Genomic DNA, 20,109 nt, shown 5'->3' on the forward strand with positions numbered 1-20,109 from the left:
TAAAAATTCTACCTTTGCCAACGAAATTATCTTTATAAAGAAACGGTTTCTTGTTTCAAAACGTTGCTCTGCTTTCACCAGCAGGTCCTTGCAGTCAAACGAACTTCAGTGTCAACAACAAAACAACCTTAAAGAAAATTCCCCACCCCCATGTTTCGCAACCCTGGACACTCACCTGTTGGCTGCGCGGCTGACGTGGGGCGTTCAGGTACTCCCCTTATCTGCAACATACGAAGACACAAAATGGAGTTGACTCTACCTGGCTGAGGAAAAGTACAGAATTGCTCAATATTATGCATATCCTGAAGTTTTTCTTTGTGTATTTGATGAATTAACAATACATAAGTCGACTGAGATCCCGAGGAAAAAGGATTAAACATGTTTTGGATATTAATAATCGCCGCTTTAATGGGAACAGGTAAGTTGGCCTATTTTTTTTTCTTTGGAGCCAACTGGGTGGGCCCTCTTTCGTGAAAGTCCGTACATGATGGTTCTCTTCTCTACTGTTATTGCTCAACGCCTTCTAGATTTTGACACAATTTCCCATATAAAATGCTGTTTTGCGGGGTATTTTTCTTAATTCAGACAGGTTATTATTCAGTGAGTAAGTTGAATTTAATTTAACTCTATCTTGTTAGATTTTTAAAGCAAATAACAAACCTGTTGTGACAAAACAATAGTAATTTCTTCCGGTTGATACTTGTTTTCTTACACCTAAAACTGGTTGTTTTAGGATATCAATAAACCTATAAGTATTTACATGGAAGAAAAATTAGCCACACCACAATGCCTACAAAAAACAACCCACAAACAGAATGGGCGATTGTATGATGTACAAGAAATATGTATAAAAATGAAATGTAACAGTATGTTTCAGTCATTTCAGTCAGGCACAAATATGTGAAACAAAAACCAAATAACAAGAAAACAAACAAACATTCTTTTGTCATTAAGGAAATGATTGCTGAATGTGCCGTCTGGAAATTTTGCTCACCACAAACATTTCGTAATGTGTTACAATTAGCTTGTTTAGAGATTAGAGACCATCAGCTAAGGGAGGGTTGATACCCACACTGCGGAAGTTCCCACGAGCACAATAACCAAGAAACGAGGCTGCTGTTCTGTGAAGGTTCTATTGAAATATTACTCATGACACATTTCTAAGTGTGCGGTTTTGGCTTCACATTAATATCATGGTAATAGGAGGTAGATGAGAGAAAATGTGAATCAGAGCAGGATCAAATGTACTTTCTGATATAAATGAGGTAAACAAAATATTAGATGAGAACACCGCAAACTACAGCCTCCAAAATGAGAAGGTGAAATCTGTACATCTTTAAAACAGTTACAAGAAAAAAAAAAAACTGGTCCTTGTCCTACAAGTGAACATCGATAGATGTCTGGTTAATGGTCTTAGAGCATCTTCAGTAAGCATAGCTGTCATAATTTAATGAATTGGAGCTGCAAAAGATTCATAAGAGATATTTGAAGCATAAAACAGCTTGTTGTAACAAGAAAATCAGTTTTTCATGCTGATAGTTATTTTCTCACACCAGAAGGGTCCTTTATAATCCCACTCATTATAATACTGTGTTCTTTCACATTGATACGCTTTTTTATGGCAGAACATGTAGTTATTAAAACCTGTAAACAAAATATTTGATGCCAGGATACTGAAAAATAAAAGCTATCAACAAAATCATATATGTATGTTTTCACGGTGATGCTATTTTCATTTTATCAAATGTAGAGCCATTTAACTTTTTTTAAATTTAAAATGTAAAAATTCAGTTTGAGAGTCAAAAGTTAATGCTGAATGAGCCTTCTAGAAACCACATTTATATTATAAATAAATATTTATATATAATATTTTGTGTGGCTGTGTTGTATGGTTTTTTAAGGGCATTTACATTTAAGATTAACAATACAGGAAAAGTTGCTGGATGAGAGGAAAGTCAGTTAAGTCAGAGCAGATAAAGTCACCATGGCTATACTTGTGATCAAAACCACAAGTATCGCCTGTATTGTAAAACCCTGATGTAGATTGTCCCTCTGTTCTCAGAGTACCTCAAGTATGCATAGCTATCATCATTTACTTGGCCGTAATGGTCCGGCTGAAAACACTCGAAAGCACCTGTCTGAGATGACTCATCACACCTACTCTCAGTGATACTAGCAGTGGAGAAATATAGTTTGTCAGAAACCACGCCCTAAGGTTAGACTAATAAAAACCTAATTAGAAACCTTTAGCTGATATTAAATAATGTAAAAAAAAGAATATAAATGTAAAAAATATATATTTTAATCATAATTGTCCTCGTTATCCACTACTCTTGTAGTTAATAAAACCTATAAACAACATATTTAACTCCAGGGTACTGAAAAATAAAAGCTATAAAGCTATCATATATGTACGTGCTTTCACAGTGATATTATTTTCATTTAATCAAATGTGGAGCCATTTAATTGAGTTTTTTAATTTCTTTTCCTCAGAGCCCACCACGGCTATATCGGTTACATGCCCTACCAAGAGGTACATCGTCATCCTCTTCCAGCCCGTCACCCTCACCTGTAACTACCAGACAACAGCCATTCAACCTCCTGTTGTCACGTGGAAGTACAAGTCGTATTGCCGGGACCCGATCCAGGCTGCGTTGAATCCCAGCAGTGCAGAGAACATCCTGTCTCAGAACAACCCCAACTACGACCCCAACATCGAGTGTGCCGACAGCCAGAGGACGGTGCGCATAGTGGCCTCCAAGCAAGGCAATGCTGTCACCCTTGGCACGGAGTACCAGGGTCGCAAGATCAGCATCCAAGACAGTAAGTTGATTCTTGGCTAGGCGAGTACAGTTGAAAATAGTCAAAATACAAGGAGAAATACAAAACTCATGACTCAGATTGTATCATGGTTTTGAGTCACAGATCAGATCATTTTTCAGATCAGCAGAAAAAAAAACAAACTTTGCTTACTATTTATTCTGCAAAACACTAAGCAAGAAACTTTTTGCCCATAGTCTTAAATGAAAGCATCATTCAAGATGTCCAATATTTAAATACAATCTTAACATATATAAAATATTAGATACTCAATTGTTAAATTAACGTGCAATATGAGGCATGATACCTTCTTCCTTTAAACACGGTAGTGAATGAAACAACAGCCTGTGTCCACATCATCAAAACTTGATGATAACTTACAAACACGAACACACATCTTGTCCTGCAGCTTAGCTTGTTGAAGATGCCACCAAACAAACATTCACTGGGAAAAAGTGCACCGCTAACATCAGTTAGCAGCTAGATAGCTCATTAGCTTCTCAGCTGCAGCACATTAAACAGCGTGTAAACATATGTGCAGATGTCACTTCAGATCTGTTAGATGCTGGTTTGGTCATTGCTCTTCAAAATCCCTGTTAGCAACACGCTGTTTGTCCACGACTTGTAGCCACAGCAGTTTGTTTACTTTGTCTCCAATGAGACAATAATTTTGCAATTAATCTGCAGTTCACCTTCCCTGAAAACACTAACTACGTTCTGTTACACCACTACAAAATATGTCATTGTTGTCTAAAAAAAACTTATAGTTTTCTCCAGCAGTATATATTAGCATCAGTTAGTAAAAGGAATCAACAATTTAAGAATCTCAGTTTGTCTTGTATTTTACACTTTTTAACAGACATTTCTTTAATTTCCAGGAATCAGTTTTACAGTTTTGTGTTTTACATTCACACAAATAATTTGAATTTGAATTTCAACTTGATTATGGGGAAAAAAGTTCAAAAGCTTATGTCAGTATTTTACACTGATTTTTGAACAAAGGTCCCGAGTGAGTTTATTCCAAACAAAATTCTTAGCTCAAATTAAGTCAGCGTTGGTTAGGGTTTCTTCTCTGTCAGTGATGAGGTTTTTCCCCTCATAGTTAATTTGAGATCAGCGTAAATAATAATATCTTATTACTTCAGAGTTTTTATAATTTGTTCCCACTTTATCTTTTGTGTAGTTCTGCGTTTCAATTTGAATCAGCATAAATATGTCCATGTGAGACAGGAATGGTTGATGTTAGGTTGGACATGTTCTGTTGCTGCTGGTTATGATTTACAGTCCGCATAAACAGGACTGAATCATTGATAGAAGACACCCAGACATGAATGATCCTCTTTAAGTTCTGTTGCTGTTTGGGCCTATCAATGAAACACCAAGGAAAGAAGATGCACACCTGATGACCCCATAACCCCCACTCAGTGAATGATTGCCCATTACAAAAAGGGATTGTACAAACTAAGCCCTATGAGCTCAACTGTTATGTGAATCAGACCGTTCGGGTGATTAGAGACCATCCTGAACCAGTGGATTTTTGAGGCCCATGCTGTGGAAATTCCCACAAGCCAAACACTGCTGCAAGGTTGCTGTTCTGTAATGGACCCTTGCTTCTTACCAACCTGGAAGGAGGACAAATGAGAAAAGAATTTACTTACAGGACAGAAATTTGCTGACACACAACTGTACTATGGATGTAGACTGATATCAGCTTTTAAAACAATAGTTGTGTTTCTGGTATCTTTTTTTAGTGCCACCAATCACGGGAAACAACACTGTGCAGTTGGCATTTCTTTGGTTTTTCTTTGCTCAAGTGTTGTGCTACTTTAATCCTATTGTGAAAATCATCATGTGTTAAGCACTTTTCAATGGCCAATCTGTGAAGTCTTTTCAGAGCAGAAGCAAGATAAAATCAGGAACAACACAAAAATAAGAAGGAAATAATATATTAATATGATATTAAAAAAAAGTTATCAACACATTGATACATAAATCAGATTTAAATAAGTATAGGTATATGTATAGTTAAGTCAAATCAAGTCTGACAAAAAGTAGTCATAAGCTTAATTTAATTTACTTATCTGTATAGAGAGTGGCCTGTCAACTCTGCAACATCCAGCCAGGGCTCAGTTCACTCCCACACATGTGGTGCTTCTAGAAAACGGGCTCTTAATTCTGCCCCCTCCCCCAGTTTTCTCCATCACTGTCCCTCCCACACGGGAATACACTTCAAAGAGGAAAAGCCATTCACTTTTGCCTTTCATATTTTACACCGCCTGTTTTCAGTGCTGAAATGTTGCCTGGAAACAATTATTACTCATTATAAATACTTACCATTGTCTTTAGTTGGTTGACAGAATTATGGACATCATTTAACCAAAAATATGTAGTTGTTTATTTGACTTGACTAATTAGTTTTGTGAAAATATCATGGTTCCAAGCTTAAATATTTAACTTTATAAAATAATGATATATATTTTTTAAAGATGCACAAGCCTATGAAATAATACAAATTATAGGATCACCTTATTCTTTGTGACACTTAATAATAGGTTATTCTTTTGAAGAATATACACACTTGCAACAGTTTTCTTTCTTTTTTGAGACGTCAAAGTACTTTAACAAAGATTATTATAAAATCCCACTACTTAAAATTGTAATACAAGTAAGTAATGATAATAGTTTAACTACTTTAAAATTGCCATCAGTTAGGCTATACAAAACTGAGAATCTGTTGTTTCTCACAGATGCAGACCTGAACATCGCGCAGACAGCATGGGGCGACAGCGGTGTCTACGTCTGTTCTGTGATCTCTTCCCAAGACCTTTCAGGAAACGGTGAAGACTACACTGAACTAATTGTACTGGGTGAGTTTGCATATGTGGTCACATCTTTTCCTTTCAATACTTCCCCTTTTCTTTACTTTGCTCCTCCACCTCACACACATTCACATGCAATGAGCATATGTTCCGAATAAACTTGGCGTGACTGAGTTTGCAAGTGGCTAAAGAAAAGATGTGTGGGCAGACAGTCTTGCAGCCTAAGTAAACAATCTAAAAAAATACCATGGGGCACATTAAAGTAATTGTGACTTTATCTTTCTTTCACAGAGAGAAAGTCAAATACTACTGACCTCCTGCCTGGCATTGACTTACTGGTTATGGAAGGTAGTACAAGCCCTTATAGCTCAGTCATGCTTTAGTCACAAAGTGAGGCATATTGAGGAGGATGAAGTTTAGCTGTGTAGGAGATGGGATTGGCAGACACTTTGTACACAACACCATAGCTGCATTGCTTGAGGTCACTCAGATTGTGTGTTTTAAAACATTCACGAGATGTATTCTTGACATCTAAACTCATTTGTTTAACATTTTTGCACAATCAAGGTCGTAGATATAGTGTATTCCTGCCCATGATGATACTCCAAGTGCACTATTACTGACGAAAAGTCACTGTGACTCATCTCAAGAGGCTCCTGCATTGAAACTTCCTGTTGTGATTGAAAATGTACAATACAAGTATCAGCTTATGAAAAAGCAGCTGTTCTGTTTGTGTTATATGGTACCAGTCAAAAGTTTGGACAAACCTTCCCATTCCCTTGAATGAGAAAGTGTGTTCAAACTTTTGACTGGTACTGTAGTTCATTTATATTTGTCCACTTTCTCACACTCCCTCTTTATCTACCTCCAATTCTCTTTCTTTAATATGGCTCAACTCCCATGTGTGACTTTCAGTGGTGAGTGCAGATAGTCTGTAGCTGCCTGGTTTCAACAGAAGGGCATTCAGTACACATGTCCTTATCTGTTTCAGTGTACACAGCCATATAATGTTTTTCCTCCATGCTCTACTTATTCAGTTTCCATTTTAGTTGGTTCATTAGAACATGGTAGTCATTTGACTGTCTTTGCTGTTTTTGTCTCTTTCCTTAGTGTCATGTACAGCCTGAACTAACTTGCAGCGTGAAATCATGCCTTGGGTACTCGGTCAGACCGGCTTTACTGGTTTGACAAAACTTTAAAAAATACCCAAATTACAGCTGTAGCTAACATGTTTTGTTGATCTGAACACTCAATAACAAAAAAAGGTCAGCGTGAATTAACCAGATAATTAGCATTTATGAACAAAAAGCAGTAGGACCTATGATTAGACTGGGAGTGACTTCTGCTACTTTCTGTTTAACTCAGTTTTAGAGATGCGTTTACATATCACTCATTAGAGATTTTCCGTTAAATGAGAGTCCAACCAAAACAGAATTTTCATTGTTGTACTCCACTGAGATGTAAATGTGTATATATATAAATATAAATATATATATATATATATATATATATATATATATATATATATGGCAGGTCTACATTTACTAATTGATCAATAGTCTTGAATAAAAACCTGGGATCAAACTGATTCTCTGATAAGATTTGAGAAATGGCACGTTTTTTTAGTCTTTCTCTGTTATGTTGTAAGGAAGTAGAAGTTCCTTCATAGCCACATAGTGAGCCTGAAGACTGGTTTTCTTCCACCTGCACTCAGCCTTCCTGCTCTCTCTTTTACAGCTACGAGTACTTTTGTTTATCCAAGGTTGCAAATCACACTTCACTTTAATTCTGTTTTTAAGGGGAGCTACGATATGTAAAGTTGAAGAGCATTAGTAATTAAAGCGGTAAACAAGGTCATTGGGCTGAGGAGTTTTCAAAATTTAAATTGCGTAGTGGCTAAAAAGTGCGCAAAACTTAGGGGCGCTTTGTTCATTAAGACCACGTGTGCACACAGCATGGGGTGGGGCATAACTAGCAGATTACAATTCACAGGTAAAAATTATGCATTTGTGGTCAGAAGTTCATATGTCCAGACAGTTCAAGACTGACACAGTCACGCTCAGGGTGAAAATGAAATCAAAGGTATGACCACGGTTATGTGTTTGACCCAAGCAGCAACCTCCGGGGCCTAAAAATAAAGCCAACAAGGAAGTGCCAAAAACTGCAGTTCCTTGAATGACCACTTGAGGCTGGCTCCAAAAACCAGTCAATCCTACAGACTCCCATGTTAAAATGTCCAACTTTACAGCAGAAATAAACATGTTTACGCCTGGTACAAAAAACAGTTTTGGTCTCTATAGCTAATTTCCCCTTTCAACTGTAGGAGGGGGGGAATGGGGAATTTTTTTTTTTTTTTATAACTTACCCATTTAAATTTTATTACACTTTAAAGTTATGCATAATTAAGGATGTGACTGCTTTGAGTAACAGGTCGCTGGCCACTAGGTGGCTTGTTTCAGCAATCAGGCTTCATTTAGCTGGGAGTTAGGCGGAGTCAGGCACTGCCAAGATGGCGACGGCCGGAGACAACAACTTTGAGCATCAAAACTGCTCTTCAGAAACCAATGGGTGACGTCACGATGGCTACGTCCATGTTTTTTACAGTCTATGGTCGGGCCACACACATGTTGTACAGGGTTGAAAGAGTCCATAATATTTCAAAAATCACAGGCAAGAGCAATGGATGGGTCATCAATGTGAATGTTAAAATCACCAAGAACAACCTTGGCGGAATTTATCACAAGACTAGATAAGAAAGACTATATAAAAATCCACCATTATATTTCAGGGGATGGTAAATTAAAGCCAAAAGGATGGGTTGTGAACCACTGAGCCTAAACGTTAGCTCCTCAAAGGAGCAGGTATTTGGTTACATTTGAATTTTTTCTTACTTTCTTATTTTTTCTATACACACTCATGAAGCTACCCCCACATCCGCTATTCCTAGGTCGGCTCAAACAATCATAAAAGGGAGGACACAACTTAATGAGCTGACTAATGTCAGGTAACCCAGACTTGGTTAAGGCCAGGATATCCAGGTTTGCTGACAGACCTAAGTCATTTAAAATAAAAGTGTTACAGTAGAGATACTTCACAATAAAAACTGCTATTCTAAATGGGTTAATGTTGTCTATGGTCTGAGCTAGTGAGAAGGTTAGCAGTAATCTCCCGAGCTGCTGGAAGTCTGCCGAGGGGAAGCTGGAACTGGAAGCTGGAGTGGGGTCATTGTGAGGGTAGAGAGAGAGAGAGAACACCCCACATCTGAGGGTGAAGATGGGGGCTAAATGGCCTGTTTCAGACAGAAGCTGTACTTTGGGGCTGCATAAAGGGCCAGTATGAGATATATACCCTTTTTGAACCAGAAATCTTGCAAAGATATTCCAGTAGAGCCCCAGAATAGAAATATTGACCTGGAAGTGTGCATGATATGTCCCCGTTAAAAGAGAAATGTCTAGTCATGTGGATTATTAATGTAAAACTTTGATACACAGACTGGCTCCTGGTTGTTTTGGTGGTTCTGGGTTTCCTACTGCTACTGCTCCTCATCGGGATCTGCTGGTGCCAGTGCTGCCCACACACGTGCTGCTGCTACATCAGCTGCCCCTGCTGCCCCGACCGTTGCTGTTGCCCACGAGCATGTAAGTACCAAATGGAAAGCCAATGAAATTGCACTTGTAGACTTTCATTTACGGCTTTCGTTTGACTTATCTTATTCTTTTCTTACTACTGTAGTTTTATTCATACATTCTACAATTAGTTTCTGATTTAAATAATAATTTTCAAGAAATTAGTGTGCAAAACACGCACATCTTTCATGTCCAGTTGTTTAGCTAAAAAAAAAAAAGTTGTAGGTACTTTCTGCTTCCCAAGGACTCACCACACTAACACTTTTAAAAGTTACTCTCTCTAAATACAATAATTTTTAAAAGGGAGCATTTTACAGTGTTGCAAGTCCTTTTTTTCGTTTTATTTAGGCAAATTTCTTGTATGACTGCTTGCATTTAGATGTTAACATTTGAGTTTGTCTTCTTTTGTTAAATGAAAAAATGGTTTTGTGGAAAAACGTACATTATATATTTCTCAAAGTAGGTTCAAGCTAAACCAGATTTTCCCTTAGACATCAAGTCACAGTCCAAACATTGACCAACTATATTTCCATCCATCCATTACATCTTGTCAGTGGAATGAAGGCCACACCCTTCTTGTTGTGAAGAGACTGCTCTTTGACAAAATGAAAATGAAATTACTTAAGTACAACTGAGGCATGAAATCTCTGGAAAGTCCGCTACAGTAAATTGACGTGCAAGGCAAAGGTCACATGATAAACAAAGCAGGCATCAGTAGGTTATTCATTGTAAAGTTGGATGTTGTTGCGCCGTGACAGAAAGCAGGACGACGGTACTTCAAGATAAAATGTTATTCCTGAAAATTTGCTATTCAACATTTTTATTTATTTATTTATTTTTCCACAAAGTTGACCTTGATGCTCGCGGCTTGTTGTGAGTTGGGAACAACTGTGTTAGAACAGACTTCTTGACTCACTTTCTTGTTAGGAAGTCCACTTGCTTGGCTGGTTGAAGTTTTGTGACTACTAATGAAGGCTGTGATACATACCTGTGTGTGTGAAATGGCTATTCAAAAAGCAACAACAGCTGCAAAAAAGAATGAACTCGGACAACAAAAAATAACATTTATTTAATCAGGTAATCTCATTGAGATCCAAATCTTTTTTGCGAGAGAGTCCTTAGAACAGGGCAAGAAGTAAGAACTGAGATGAGACACACACTAGCACATACAGACAGCATCAGACATCTCTAAAAAGGCAAAATTTAACGTTCAGCTCTGGATTGTTTAAGCAAAACTGTCTAACAACTTGGGTCCAGATTATATATTTATTATACAACATGAAGAGTAGAGCTGACCACATGGTGCATAATCACAATTTTGAGTTTTCATTCTCTAAAGCTGCAATAAATGACATTGAGCCTCACTGGATGTCAGCAAACATCCATTTGCTAAGGATATAGTGGAGTAATGGCGACTTGAATCGTGAATTAAGTCACGCTCCCTCTGTGTGTGTTGTTATCTGAGCTTCTCTGTTCTTTGTTTTGGTAGCTGCACCGGCCGAGTGTGCATGTTAGTGCATGTGAGCGTGCATGTGAGTCCCCCTGTGTCCTCCATGTCTGTTTCCAAGATGGCAGCCGCGTCACAAACTTTCTCAAATTACAGCTAAACAGTACACTAAAATATGTTTCTAAAAACATTTGAGGTGAGAAATAGACAATGCACTAACAGTATCTTGATCCATATTTGATCAGCACTGCGTAGTTTGACAGTATGATCCGAGTTTCGTGAGCTATCGGCTTTCCTCCTTTTTTTTCCCCAACTTTATTGAGTAAATGACACATTTGTTTTAGTCTGAGATGTTGTTGCTGTAGTGTGACATCTAGTGGCCAAATGTTGTGTAAGACAATCATCATGAAACAAAAATTATTTTCCGTTTACCCAGGAACATTTTATTGGCCTTGAGCATTTGCTGTGTGTTAATTTCCATCCTTTAAATCCAAGATGTATGTGATGTTTCCACTGTCTCACACAGTCACGTTTTATACATTTTTGTTTCCTTATAACCCTCTGTCTTCCATTATCTTGCAGTGTACGAGGCAGGGAAAGCAGTGAAGAAAGGTGTACCCAGTCAGTATGCTCCCACCCTCTATGCTCCCAGTATGTATGCTCAGCCAGCATACGGTGGACCGCTAATGAATCAGCCTGTTATGCCCCTGCTTCCTCTACCCAATGGAGCTGGAGCACCACATCCCCAGAATGGTTACAATCGTGAATATGATGGCGCCAGCTCAGGTTAGTTTCATTAAACCACACCAAACAGTTTTTCAATCATTGAAGGTCAGGGTGACAAATCATTTCTAGTTTTGAATATGTGTTGACTTTGAGTGGACATTATAGAAGTCAGTTAACTGAAAATACGAGTTTCATAATGACATCATAAACGGCTAAAAGCTCCTCTCCCTAATTAGTTTCACATCTTGTTGATTTCTTTATTGTGTCTCTGCAGTGGGACAAGGCTCACAGGTGCCTCTGCTGCACGACCAAGACAGTGGAGCAGACCACAGTGAGTAAACGGAAAACACCATACACTTCAGGAATGACGGTGTTTAATAGGGTGGTACGTTGTAGCTTTGCCACCTGCACTGCAAAACACCCTATTAAAAGAAGTTTCAGACCTAAAATAATACAGTATGAAAGTAGTGTCACGTGTTTCCAGTGCAGTTATTTTTGAGATTTGTTGATATACATGTGGATCGGGTGGAATTACCTCAATAAAATTGTTAGACTTTTCTGCTTGTTTTAATAAAATTAAAATATTTGTACCTCTTTAGTTAGGTGACTTATTAAAAAATATATTTTGCAGTGTGATAAGTTAAATATGATGTGAATATGTTCAAATATTCTCGCCTAGCTATTTTTTCTGATTCCCTCTAGGATTTTTATGCACACATGGCATGAAAAACAGTCTGTATATGAAGAATATGTGTGGATTAATCCACTTAGTCTATTTATATAAACTATTTTTGACAGTTATTAATAGGGATGCACAATATATCGGTGGCAGATAAATTATTTGCAGAGGAATAAGGTAATTAAATTATTGTTATTGTTTCAGTAATGGAATTTAAAGCCGATAAGTGCATCTATTAATGCAGAGCCTTGACTGTGGTGGCTGCCACTGGAAACCTGCTTCTGAATGGGGATTTTTTGTAAGCTTGGGTCTTCTGTCACTACTGATGGGGACTACTGATGAGGTAGCAGAATGGAAAACTTACCACAACTTAGTCTTTTCAGTCTTGCCCCTGCTCTTCTATGCTCTTTGCCGGTGCCACACACACACACACACACACAAACTTCTGAGCACAGGCAATGGCGGGGATAATGAAAAGAAGTTCAGGTTATATTGCATATTAATATTTATTATCGGCCACAACAAACAGATAATCAGGCTCTATTTGCCAGGGGAGGTTGGTGGGGAAACCCGTCCCCCTGGTGGGGAAAAAAATGTATCTCCCTGAGAGTGATTTATATACATGCAGGTCTGGTAGTAGCAGTCTCCACAGTCCCAAAAGGGGCATTGGGGGATTTCATTCTCGCATGTTAAATTAGCATTTAACCTTTTGTTTTGTATATATATGATCACATTTCTTATGTGTCTGGACAAGGAAAGGACAAGGCATGAAAATTACAGCACATCGCTGAGAGTAAAAATATAGATTAGATAGATTATATAGATATAGATTTTTTCACAAATCGCACCCTGCTGATAATTATCAGTTATTGTTCTCGCACCTGAAATTCCATATCAATGTATTCCTACTTATAAATATTGGACATATATGCTTTGTTAGTGACACTTGTTGCCCTCTAGTGTCTTTTGTGACACATTGGTTGAAAATGTACGCAGAACTCTTTTCAGTCATATGTCTATTCACTTTTTTTTTTTTTTTTTTAATTTCCTTCTTGATAAGAATATCCTGACACATATGAATGTGATTAGATGATTATGATTTGACAGGCCATTTTTCTACAGTATATACTGTATCAATATCACTCATTCCCTTCTTGTGGGTATTTGCTTGAGGGAGACCGTTAGTTGGTCCAAATGTCGCTAGTAAAATTTAAGGGTGCTGTGTGAGGGTTCTCCTTTTATTAATTTGAATACAGCTGCAGAAGCTGAAATTTGACTCTCTCTCATGTTCTCACCAGCGCGCAGTGGATATCGTATCCAAGTGGACCCTGATGGGAATGCCACACGTGCCATTTACTATATGGAAAGAGAACTGGCCAACCTGGACCCATCCAAACCTACCAACTACAACCGCTGTGAGTGACTAATCACTTCCTGCTATTGTGTTCACAGTTAATGCGAACTGTGTCACAGACTACCATGGGAAAAATAAATCAGCTTCTGGTAAAAGTTGTCAAGAGTTCACTCCAGTTTAGTTTATTTTGGTCATTCTCAACTTATACAACTCAAATACACACGTAAATTAATAATAAGTAAATAATAATGAGTCGTTACTTTTGAAGCAGTGACAAACCAAAGGAAGTTTATACTGACTGAAAAGGTTCTTATTACAAAAGCATATTACTCCTACCCTTTTTACATTAATTATTTTGTACAGATCCCTTTAAATTTATGAACTGAAAATGAAAGAAAGAAGAAGGAAAATGAGAGACTATTTTTATATATGTTTTATATACTGTATGTATTTTTATATATATATATTATATGTACCCAAAAGTCCCAAACAAAATCAATATACACACTGGTGTTTATACCTCAGCTTTATATTTGTTAATCATCTTATATTTAAATCTTTTTTTAAATCTATACACTACTGTATATTACACATTTCTATTTCCTTTTCAAAATTATTCCACAAATTAACTCTGACTGATATACATCTTTGTTTTGCATTTGTTCTTATCTTTGTCTTTGTAAACATGCAAATAAGCTACTTACTTACACTTTTTATAAATTCAAATTCAAATTTTATTTATCACATTCGCAATCATACACAGTACAATGCACAGTGAAATGCCTTATGTACCTGTTCCGGCTCATTCACACAACAGAAAACAAAACAATAGTTCAAAAGAGTGATTAATATTAGACAAAAGTACCCAGTACACAGAGTTGAATATATATATACGTAGTTTCAGTAATGTTATGTGTATCCTGATGAAGACAGTGAAGTCACTTTTACTTCCAAAGAATTATGAATACCAATATATGTAGCCAGTGAAGTTTCAATTTTGTTAATACAACACTTAATAAAATGTCACCGCTGTGAACGGCTCCTCTTGAGCAACGGAGGATACCAGTTGAAGAACAAAGTAGATGATTGGCACAAACTGTAAATTATTGCCAATTTGTATTATTTTTAAAAAAAAATTACAGATGACTAATAGTTTTGCATCTAGAAGAGAAACGCCTTAGCAATGTACATATGTATTTGCATTTGAAAAGTGAATATATTGTATTGTATAAAACACATAAGCATTTTAAATTAAACAAATTATTATCTTCACTTCTCTTAATTTGCTCCGTCCTACTAAACAACTCTTCTTCTCCGTTTTCCTTCCTCCAGTGGAGAATATGAGTGAAGTCTCTTCCCTGCATGATAGCTTGGAGCCTCGAGGCCGCGGCGGTCGTTCACAGCCACCACCTCTGCCCACAGTCTATGACCGGGATGAAGCCATGAGCACCATCAGCAGTGTTTCCCAGCATGCCCACCGCCGTGATGACTACCCGCGCCGGGGTGGAGGGCACATGGGGGATCGTGTGCGCGCCCGTTCCATGGACAACCTTGACGACATCGGACGTCGCCACGGCCGAGACGACTACCCACCACGGCACCGCCCAGATGAGCCCAGAGGCAGGAGAGGGTGAGTTATTGTTGTTGCTAGCTTATTGCCCTGAGCAAGACCTCTGAATTGCAGTCAGCACCAGTACATTTTTGTTTGAACAGCAGGTAAGCCAGTAAAGTTTAACAATAACATGAGAGATCACTGTGGCTGCAAAAATGCACACAAGTACTAGATTGCTCCATTAATTCAGCTCTCAGTTTCTAAGTACAGGAGAATAAATTATAATTATTCCTCAGGTGATTAAAAAAAGTTTCACAGTGATTTTAAAGATCAACTTTTCTTTTTTTTTACTTTCCATAAAGCTTTTTATGTCCGTTGTAATGTCAATCATAATTATGGTTGTGAACATGATCATTTTGAGGGAGTATGTCCTTTTTTTTCCCCCCATAACAGTGAACATTTTGTATAGGCTGGGTAGTCTTAAATGTTACTGATTATTAAAAAAGCAATAACAAAATAAGCATATTGTTTAAGAAATAAAAAAGAATAGTGATATATCATCATTTGTCAGTTTGGGATGATATTATTATCAATTATATTATTATTATTATTTATTATAACCATATAATAAATTGATATCAAAACCAATGCACTGGAAACTTAAACTTGTAACCTTCAATAAGTTTGAAAAAAAAAAAAAAAGTTTCGATCTTAATGCAGCCATTTCAGAAGCAACCGGAACGGTTGATCATGCCATGGGTGGGGCCACCTGAACTAAAGTGATTCTGGTAGTTTCAATGGTTTAACCACACAGAGTGAACCGGAAGGTTCTGCTAAACTGAAGGGAAACTGCATTTCTACCTTGTCTTGCATTGCGATAGGTACTTTAATGGTACTTTTTTGCCATTACTGTGAGAGGTAAGATCGATCCATTGTAGCTGAATTGATTTCTATGCTTGTATTTCACTAATTGTTCAGGAAACTCAGAGACTGTGTTGCATTTAAGTGGAAATGTTATCATCATGGCCTCTTTTGCTTTAACAAACATCAATTAATGTAGTTAATGTAGTCTGCATTTGTTTTGTGACAGGTTATTAAATAATCTTATGTGTCTCACCTGTTGTGGATATTTTGAGCGATGGTCAGCAGTGGAGAAAAGCGCACACAAGACTTTTGATGTCTTAATGCTGAAAATGTTTATTGAAAGCACTTGGCCAAGTGGAGAACCAAAACAGTAAACACCGGAGTGTTCTGCTCCAATGCTGTCTCTTTCCATTCTGCCCTCTGAAGGTCCGAGTCCTAGTCTTTATCAGCCTACAATATGAAAAATTGGTCTGATTGGTTCACTAGTTTCTAAACAAGGGACTGCACTTTACCTGTGACAGTTTAAGTCACGTTGCATGTAATTTCAGCAGTTTTGGTTAGAGCATCTGACTGTGTCATCCACCCATCTGTGTTGTTGAGGGAAGCCTCCTCTGACCTTGGTAACCATGGAAATGCTGATATACCCTCTATCAGAGAGGTTTCTGCCTTCTGCAAAACATCACAGACAGCTGAAGTCTCAAGGAGAAGATATCTTAATCTCTGATTAAGAATTACAGTGTGACCTCAAAGCCAAGCTTGACCCAATGTAACCCAATTTGTAACCTCCAAAGATGGAAAATTCACCCACCTAAAAACTGTTAATCTTTGCAACATACTGAACTTGTGAAACTTGTGAGTTAAATCGTTGTTAATGTGGATTTGCTCCCTCACCACTGCCAGATAATGAAAATCCTCCCTCTGGCTTAAAAGATAAATTTAGGCAAATTTTACACATTATTATTTATTGCACATGTTATCACTTTATTACAAAACAAAGATAATGGAGGACAGTTAAGAACAGTTCATGAACAAACAACTTCACTTGAAAAGCCATAGATTCATCTATAAAAATTGTTGTATAAAATAGAGGGGGGCTGCATGCAAAAGTTATATTGTGAAAGAGACAGAAGGAGGCTATATTTACGTTGAAGATTTGCTTAAATTCCTTATATTTTAGTTTCCATTACTGTGTTTAAAAAATGAAATTCTTTTAAATGCTGTTATATGGCCATCAGCCTTCCCTGCACTTTAGGGATGGTGGATGGTTAAACAGTATGTAGCCCTATTATTCAAATCCTGTTTTTGAATTTAAATTATATTTACATCATGTATGTAAATCATTATCCTTAAAGACAATCTCTCCTTTATATACTCCTTTCATACAGGAGACATGTATGACATGGGTCTACTTTATCCGCTTTTGTTGTCTTTGGCCCTTTTTGTCTAAATAGTTGCACCTGTTGTGTCCAATTTCCAAAGTACGCTCGCTATTTTCAAAATTAGCGTCCTTAGGAGCTACAAGTTTGGCTTGTATAATCTGTGTAGTGTGTGAAGTTAAGGTGGTTAAGTTGAAACTACTGAAAATTTCTATCTATTGATTGACAAAGTTTGTGATTTGCTCAGTGTCTCGATTTTTTCTGGATAAGAAAACTTGTAATCATCTGAAAACTACAAATCTCACCTTGGAAAGTTTTCCACTGCATTGAGTGGTCTAACACCTCAGTTGTACAATGTGTGCAGCAAGTTTAGCCTTCAGATTGAGTCTAGTTAGGTGACTTCTACAGCAACTGGATTTAGGATAAACATCAGCTATAGTTTAAACTGGAACAGAGGATACAGCAGTGAGGTTAAAGCTTAAGTTTAATTCATCTTTAACTATATTCAGCAGCTACTCGGATGACAGAGCAACAGCCCCAGTATGCTTCTGTTTCCACTCAATGTGCTGCTTTCTGTATCTTCAGCTCGGATGATGAGTGGAGCAGCAGTGCCCGCAGTGGCTATGACCGTGACTTTGACGATCGCAGGCGTCGTGACTACTCCCCTGATGATCGTCGGAGAGAAGGAGGAAGAGGAGGTTATGGTGGCCTCCCCGGGAGACGCAGCCGCAGCCGTGATGACTTGATGGATCTGGAGAGGGATCATCGGGCTGGCGGAGGTGCTAGGGGCGGGCGATATGACTATGACGACAGCTTCCTGCGAGAGGCCATGGAGAGGAAGAGGATGGGTGAGCAGCAGAGGGCCCGCAGCAGGGACCGACTGGACACCGAGAGCGACCGCTCGGATTGGGGGAGGACACCACGTGGACCCCCACCACTCCCTGTGAGTATGCCCTCTGGATACCCTGATCGCCGTGATGACTACCCGCCACCTCCACCTCCGCCATACAGTGATGAGGAAAGTGTGTCATCTTCTAAGAAAAGCAACCTCCGCAAGGTGAGTCTCTGTCGTAAAATAGTGGAAAAATAAACGATTTTGACTTCTGTGATAGGACAGACCCTGAGGAAACCACTTTATTTCTCAGCTGTATGATTAAAGGATGATTCTGGTGATATTCTATAATGTTGGTATTTTTCTAAAAAAAAAAAAAAAAAGTAATTAAAAAAAAAAAACCTTGGGGCTGATTCACAATTTTAATCAATTTTTATTTGCCTGCAAAATGCAGGATTAAAACATCATTCATCATCATTTCAACATCATCATTTTTTGGACAGTTGTGCAAGAATAATAAAAGACCTGCACCACCTGCAAGTTTATCATCATTATACATAAAATACAGGTTATCCCATGCAGCTATTGTCTGTCAGTACCAGATGCTTCACCAGAAGGGCATGAGTATCAACTTTAATCATCAGTTTCAGCACTGATAGAGCAGAAAAGCCCACTCACTAATTGATCTGCTGCTGTGTTTCTAGACAAGACATCAGCCTGATATCTGCAGTCTGCTCGTTAGCGTTAGAGCGTAGACCAGTGTGCAGTCATTTTGAATCTGTCATTCTCGTAGGTGTGACTGATGTCACATGAGTCACAACAGTCCCATAAACTGCGGCAGGTAGAGCAACTAATCATGTCACATTTTACGGGAATGTCGTGACTTGAAACAGCGAATTTAGCAGCTAGCATCTATGTTACTTTGTAACTAACTTTTTGTGTATAATGTAATAATTAATTTTCACAATTTAGACATTTTACATATTGTGCAAAAACAAAAATGTGTATCAATCAAAATAATTTGATATCCACCCAGCCCTAGTTTGGGTGTCAGGTAGTGAAGTCAGAATCTGTGAAACATTGTTGGTTTTGGTCTTTTCATGGGATTTGTTGAAAAATGTAGAATATCCCCAGTCTTGTCATTCTGTGTCTTATTGAGGCACCTAAAATGTGATTTAAATTAGGATTTATGTTTGTTTTTCCCCACTTAATTTGTCAACGTGACATGACTCTTGTCTTACAGAATGGAGCTGTGAGTCGGGAAAGCCTTGTGGTGTAAAACCAACCGTGATGGGCGCAACCTGTCCAATAATAGCAGCTTCAATTCATCAGATTAACCAGTTCAATTTTAAGACTGTAAATATCTTTCACACTGGTAATTTGCTGTGCTGATTTTTATATTGCATAATTTACAATAAGATTATCACAAATTGATGCTGAATGTGTATGTATACTTTTCTAACAGAGAAGAGGTGCAAAAATTAAATGTTTTTATGCCTTTTCATGTACAAAACATTGTGGCTGCCACAAGTGCCTTAGTGTGTACAGAATTTTACTTTTAGACATGAAATAATTCTCAGTAAAAGTGTTTACAACTTGAGTAAACATGTTCCGATTGCTTTTAAACCTTTACATAGTTTCAGTTAGCTGATGAGGTACTGAAGTAGATTTATAGGGGTTTATGGATTTTCTTTGTCTTTTTACTCGTGAAAAACTGATTGCTTTTTATAAGAAAAAATATGCACATTTAGAAGAATGTATTCTATCTTTGCTTGTGCTCAGTGTATTTAGAAACCTTGTGAACAAAATTGTCTTGGTTAAAATTTGTTTTTGAGTACTTTTAAGTTTTTTTTGTCCTTTTTTTTACGCTGAATTTCAGTTTTAACCTACAATATGTTGTACAGCCAACCAGTAATACACTCTGAAAATGCAATTGTTTATTGTGATGTGATGAAACCTAATTTTACAATAAAGGTCTCCATTGCCAGGCCATTTATTTGCTCTGCAGTTTCAC

At 37.6% G+C, this 20,109-nt stretch overlaps 1 protein-coding gene across 2 annotated transcripts; it reads left to right on the plus strand.

Moving 5' to 3' along the window:
* Positions 1-202: 202 nt before the first annotated feature.
* lsr (lipolysis stimulated lipoprotein receptor) lies at positions 203-20,091 on the plus strand. 2 transcript variants are annotated; one of them, XM_067600818.1, is made up of 11 exons: positions 203-418; positions 2,494-2,823; positions 5,568-5,687; positions 5,931-5,987; positions 9,131-9,277; positions 11,295-11,498; positions 11,713-11,769; positions 13,416-13,532; positions 14,804-15,101; positions 17,849-18,320; positions 19,339-20,091. In XM_067600818.1, the coding sequence occupies exons 1-11, from the start codon at positions 379-381 to the stop codon at positions 19,372-19,374; spliced, it is 1,878 nt and encodes a 625-aa protein (XP_067456919.1). In that variant the 5' UTR covers positions 203-378; the 3' UTR covers positions 19,375-20,091. The 2 variants fall into 2 exon arrangements, with proteins under 2 accessions (XP_067456919.1, XP_067456920.1); XM_067600819.1 differs by lacking the exon at positions 5,931-5,987 and having other exon boundaries at positions 204-418.
* Positions 20,092-20,109: the final 18 nt, after the last annotated feature.

The sequence above is a fragment of the Thunnus thynnus genome, chromosome 10 (genome assembly GCF_963924715.1).
Source record: "Thunnus thynnus chromosome 10, fThuThy2.1, whole genome shotgun sequence".
NCBI lineage: Eukaryota > Metazoa > Chordata > Actinopteri > Scombriformes > Scombridae > Thunnus > Thunnus thynnus.